Source organism: Erythranthe guttata, chromosome 13, assembly GCF_056151865.1.
Source record: "Erythranthe guttata isolate IM_541 chromosome 13, IM_541, whole genome shotgun sequence".
Classification (NCBI taxonomy): Eukaryota; Viridiplantae; Streptophyta; class Magnoliopsida; order Lamiales; family Phrymaceae; genus Erythranthe; species Erythranthe guttata.
In genome coordinates, this window is record NC_142545.1 from 15,160,115 (window position 1) to 15,166,114 (window position 6,000).

The 6,000-nt window shown below is 38.4% G+C and overlaps 1 protein-coding gene across 1 annotated transcript; it reads right to left on the bottom strand.

Annotated features, from left to right (window-relative positions):
• Positions 1 to 1,777: 1,777 nt before the first annotated feature.
• On the bottom strand, positions 1,778 to 5,798 carry LOC105968960 (protein INCREASED PETAL GROWTH ANISOTROPY 1). Its single transcript, XM_012993673.2, has 6 exons — positions 4,305 to 5,798; positions 3,826 to 3,957; positions 3,544 to 3,725; positions 3,338 to 3,449; positions 2,194 to 2,331; positions 1,778 to 2,099 (listed from the first exon to the last, which is right to left on the bottom strand). The coding sequence occupies exons 1-6, from the start codon at positions 5,607 to 5,609 to the stop codon at positions 1,980 to 1,982; spliced, it is 1,989 nt and encodes a 662-aa protein (XP_012849127.2). The 5' UTR covers positions 5,610 to 5,798; the 3' UTR covers positions 1,778 to 1,979.
• Between the last annotated feature and the right edge of the window lie 202 nt (positions 5,799 to 6,000).

Genomic DNA, 6,000 nt, shown 5'->3' on the forward strand with positions numbered 1-6,000 from the left:
TACAAGAGATCATACCCACAAAGGCTACAATCCCCATTTATATGAATATCCGGTACCGAAAAGTGAAATAGTGAGCTATTGATTGATAATAAAGAAATATGGGGAGTACAAAAGACGTTATCGAATAACTACATGTACAATTTTTCATTATGTTAAGAGCTTGAAGCTCGTACATATTAATAGATGTTGACATCTAATTGGTCATTAGTATATGCATTTACAAATGCAATTGACGATGATTATTTGAAATTGGTAAAGAAATGAATTGTACATTGACTTGAAGTCAACACACATAAGTTGTGGAGCCTTTAGTACAAAAGTGGGTAAAATCATTGCGGTAAATTTGAATGCCTTTTGAAAATATATTTTTATGATGCAATCACTTTATGATGGTATTCAAAATTATTTGACATTCACCATATGGATGCAATTACTGCATATTTATATGGATCATAACTTGTTATTTCAAAGAATTGAAAATGCTTGAAGCATATAATAAGAGGTCTCATGAGTTAGACCCTACGAATGATCCATTTACATATTGAAGAATACGGTATTGTCACCTTAGTGAATACCTTGTTTACAAAAGGAATAATCAAATAAATTGATTCCTATTATCATTTAGGGCGAATTAAATCTTGTGGAGACTCATGAAGAGCTTACAAAGATCATCAATTATTTGATGAAAGAATTCGAAATGAAAATATCTTGGGAGGATATATATTTCCTTTGATCTGCAGATCGAGCATTTGTCGAATGAAATATTTATCCATAATTTGTTTATATACATGATAAAGCTCATTCATTGAGTAAATATATGATTGTCCGATCTTTGGACATAAGAAATATATTCCCATCCTTCCTCGAGAAGATAATGAAGATCGTGGTTCTAATATATGACGATAATAATGTCTGATTGCACCAAGGAAATTTCGGCTATATCAAGGGAGGTGGCCGAAGAATTATTGAAGATTTTTAAAATACTCGAGAGTTAAAGAAGAAAGACGACTTGACAGTTATTGATGACAAACAAATAACGAGGTTGCAAATCCATACGTCGGCGATCTTACTCCAATGTCTCATGCTGAAAACAGGGGGAGCGTGATCAACAATTTCGACACTGTACTCTTTTTCCTTCGTCCAAGTTTTTATCCCAATGGGTTTTTCTTGGCAAGGTTTTAACGAGGCAGTGTTACGCTCTCAAGATTTAAATGGATATGTACTCTTTTCTCCTTCGTTTAGGTTTTGTCCCATTGGGTTTTCCTAACAAGGTTTTTAACGAGGCATACTCCATATATGGTGGACATCCAAGGGGGAGTGTTATGAATTCTTAAGTGTGGATGACCACCATTACTACCATCATCAAGCACCATTACTCCCACCACTACTCCCACCATTTACTCACCATTATATGCCCATAACTCTATGTAACTCATGACCTATCATGGTCTTACTTGTACTATATATAGTGCTCCATTGTATTAAGTTGGACACAACAAGAAGAAGAAAAATACATATTGCATTCTCTCTATTTACTCTCTTATGTTCTCTTTGTTATGTTGTCTTCTTCTTCATTTTCTAACAAATAGATATATAAAAATGAAAGATTTCTTGTAGTCTGTAAATTAGTATTTTTCTTATTTATATATATATATATATATGGCTTTCTCGGATCCGGAATCAGTTCAATTGTCGAAAGCATACTACTAGGGACTAAACCGTATATGTAACAGGAGGAGTGGATACATTCCGAATTTCCAATTGATTTCACCCTGCCAAAGAAAATTGCCCAAATAAATACTCAGAGCGTCAAAATTCAAATCACCATTGTTATAATATTCAAGTTCTTTAAACTTGTACAACAAATAAATTAGCACAAAAATCACTATTCACATTTCGTTATCTATTATATTGTTTTCCTTTTCAAACGACGAAAAAAGCTAGTAGCGTTTTCAGAAGGCTGAGATTTGCTGCAGTTTTTAGGTCTTGCAAATAAACCTCTGTTGATTTTGGTTTTGGCATTGCACATTGCACGACCGAGCTTTCTCTCTCAGCTCTTGAAAAGCTCTCATTGTTTCGATATCGAATCCACCCGCAAACTGAAAAACAAATCCAAATCAAAACTCGCGATTAATTTTCAATATAACAAAATTTCTATACATAATTGTTTTTTTTTAAGATGTATTCATTCACCTGATGTACTCGGAAAGCAAACTTGACACCTTGAACTATAAGCTCTTCTTCTTCCGAACCACCACCACCCACCATTTTAAGCTCCGTCAACACTCTCTTCATGTACTTCATCGCCAATTTCACTGAAGCCAATTTAATCTGCACCAAAATGTTTGTGTGGTTCTTTAAGTGTCTAAAAACGAATTTCATCGATTAATTAAGAACAAACGGGGATTAACTCAATTTCCTGAAGTCAAGTTGCGATACCCACTCCCTACAGTTCACAGTTACACTACCTTATTTAATAACTAAAAAGGTTAAAGATTACACAGGTTGAGAATATATCCAGACAAAAGTAAGGAATCTTGTTTACATTAATCTATTCGAATCTAGCAATTAAAGCAGATGCTTAAGCTTCATTAAATAATAATTTTATATCTCAGTGTATAGCAATACCGAAACAGCAAGGAAAGCACAAGTCGACATAGAAATCGAACCTAAAGTCAACCCAGTTACAAATTTAATTCTCACCTTGACTAGCTATATAGCATAAAAAAATAAAATTAAAAAAACGGTGCACCTTAGAAATCGGAGAATTGCACATGTTTGCATGAAGAGTGGTTGGGTATTACAAAATAAGGCAAACCTCACTCTAGCTCTTTTGTCATCTACCAAACTTTAATTTTAATATGGCATGCTTCCCCATAAGATTCCAGTTGTATATATAAATCTTCAGGGACCACAATGCAAAAAATGATATATAAAATTTAATGAATAAATTGTAAGTTTTCCCCTAAAAGAGATTAGTGTACAATTAACTTCCAATATCAGGCTAATTCAAGAAAAATCAGAGAAGATAAAGATCAACAAACGGAAGGTTTAATGTCTATTTATTTTTCAATTAATAGTTGGATTAGATACGACTGATTCTTAAACTTTATGTATTTTATAATATGGGTATGAAATCCCGTGTGAACTGTGGAATTCTTCGATGTAGCACGCCAGATTTTTATATACCGCAAGGCCGCCGCCAATCAAGTCTACTTATATATTCGAATAAATCTATTTGAATCTAACAAAATCCCCATCTTAATATTTTGCTTGCCACTAGACCGTAACTCATAGAATAGATACAAGTATTATGAGTTACGAGGATGAGATTTACCTGACTTGCGTAGCCTGTATCTAACATCCAATTAACTGGAATGCGAAAACCTTTGTATTTCTCTGTAGCTGATTCTTTCATTCTCGACAAATTATAAATACCAGGCTCCAACCTGCGCCAAAAGGGAAGCGTTTTAATTCGAAAAGCGGAATCGGAACATTTCTTCAACAGTTGAATAACGACAATACAGAAAAAACAAATCGTACTTCTCAAACAAGGACTGCATTTTCTTGAGAGCATGACCACAAGGTTGCCTTGGATCATCACGAAACGACGAGACTTCAGTTTCCAGTTTCTTTAGATCACAATACCCAAACGCCGCTTCTCTCAGCGCATCCGCCTTCTTTTCTGGCCAGTTAAAATGCTTCAAAACTGCTCTCTCGTCAACCTTTATAACAATCCACAAAAATACAATAAAATTACGATCTATAAACAATTACATAAGATAAAATAACGATTATCGGGAAGGGAGAAAAAAATAACGATACCAGGTAAGAGAGTTCATCATCGAGCCATTTGACGAATGGCACAACATCCTCGATATCCGTGAATGCAGCTTCCTCAACTTCTCTAATCAAGAATCTAATGAGATCTCCTTGAGTCTCTACATCTGTTTTAATCTGTAATTAGACAATCAAAATCAGATTACAATTAATTTCCTGGAAATCAACAAACATTTTTTCACACGGAGGTGTTCAATGTGTCCTAATCAAACAGCAATTGGGAATAAACTGAAAAAAGGACACGTGGTATCAATCAATTTTATCACTTTTGGCAATACCAATTTTGATTTCAGAATCTAAATCATGTCTTGTCCTGTAAGTAACCTAGCGAAATTCCAGAAAAAAAGCATAATAAAGGACACCGGCGAACGGTCAACGTCAGTGACAGAGAAGCATACAGTTTTAGTGGCAATAGCGGTAAATAACCCCATGGACCATGGGTAAACAGGAAACAGAAAACTTACAGCTAGTAAATGTGCAGACCGGTTCTCGATTTCCCCTATCATATCCTTCGCCGTCGTACCGGTTCCCGGCAGATCGGCGGCACCGCCACCGCCGGAATCCTTCCGGCCATTTGAATCCCTCCGCATTAGAGAGTGGTAGAACTCAACCACCTCCGGGACTCTTGTAACCTTCGCCGACATTGGCTTCAGCCCCTTCAGAGGTGGAGGAGGCGGCGGCGGAGGAGGAGGAGGGGCAGTTGTTTTAGACTTACGCGGAGGAGGCGGAGGAGGAGGAGGAGGGGGAGCAGCGGGTTTAACTCGCGGCGGTGGAGGCGGTGGCGGTGGAGGAATATTGGAAATCTCCGCCAAAGCGCGGTACGCTGAATCGGAAAAGGAGCCGTAAGAAGGGGATGAAACAGAGGATGACAAGTACTTTGAAGATGCCGAAAGCGATGACAGAAGCGACGCCGATGGCCGCGGCGGCGGCTTAGGAACACGCGGCGCACGGGATTTCACACCCATTAAACTATCAGAAGTTTCTGGAATTTCTTCAAAGTTACACCATGAATGCCTAGGCCTTTCGGTGCTCTCGACTACACCAACGAATTCGTCTTTGTTTACACTCATTCCGGTTTCCGTAATACTAAAATTTTGGGTCAGGCATTTTCTCAAACACTTGGCTGCGACACTAGATTTGCAATTATTTGCTGCATCAACGAGTTTGGCAGTCGTGGACGACGAAGACGAAGACGAAGACGCCGCGTCTTCGTGCTCCTGTTCACTCTCTGCAACAGCTCTTTTGATATCGGATAACTCCGCCTGCATGTGTTTGATTTTCTCTTCATACTTGTGGTTCTGTTTCGACAGTTCCATATGCAGATACTCGTTCTCGTTTCTGAGCCTCTCGTTCTCGGTTTCCAAACACTCGATCTTCATTCTGGAGCGTTCAATTTCTGAATCCTTGTTGGAGATCACGTTCTCCAAAATAGGAACAATGGCGACGGACTCCTTGAGCAGTTTCTGCTCCAACAACTCGGTCTTCAGCCGCGACTCGCTATCACGGAGTTCGTCAACAAGGCGGAGGAGCTCGGAGATGTCAGGAGGGCGGGGCTGAACCTGAGCGGAGGAGCGTGGGAAGTAAACGCCGAAGGAGCGTGAGAAGGCGGCGCCGGATCCCTTCTGTGTTTGCTGCTGCTGCTGCTGCTTCGCCGAACTTGGCGTGGTTGACGAAGGGGGTTTTGAGGTGGTGTCAGGCTTTTGTTTAGTGTTGTTGGCTGGTGATTTGTGCTGCAGACCGATTGCTGATTTAACCTTGCCGGCAACCATGGTTGCCCTTTTTGAGTTCTTTCCCCCCCACCCCCACTTGAAATTCAGCCCCTCTTACTACATGGATCACTGTCTCTGTTAACTGTATATAAAGGGGTTTTACTCTCTGAATAAATATACGACTGTAGAAAGTACTGTGTTTTGGCGTTCCAATTCTTTTTTTTAAGGCACTTGAATTGATATGCAAATGAATACTTGCCTTAATCCCACTTTGCACTCTTAAAATATACGATTTTGGCACTGTGCACCCTCAAAAAATAATAATAGCATTTTGTATCCTCAAAATAAAATAAATCATTCATAATACACCCTGAATTGAGTAATAAAGCAATTTCATTTTTTATCGGTGTTTTTTTTTTCGGGCTGCAAAATAAAAAAATAAATTGTTATT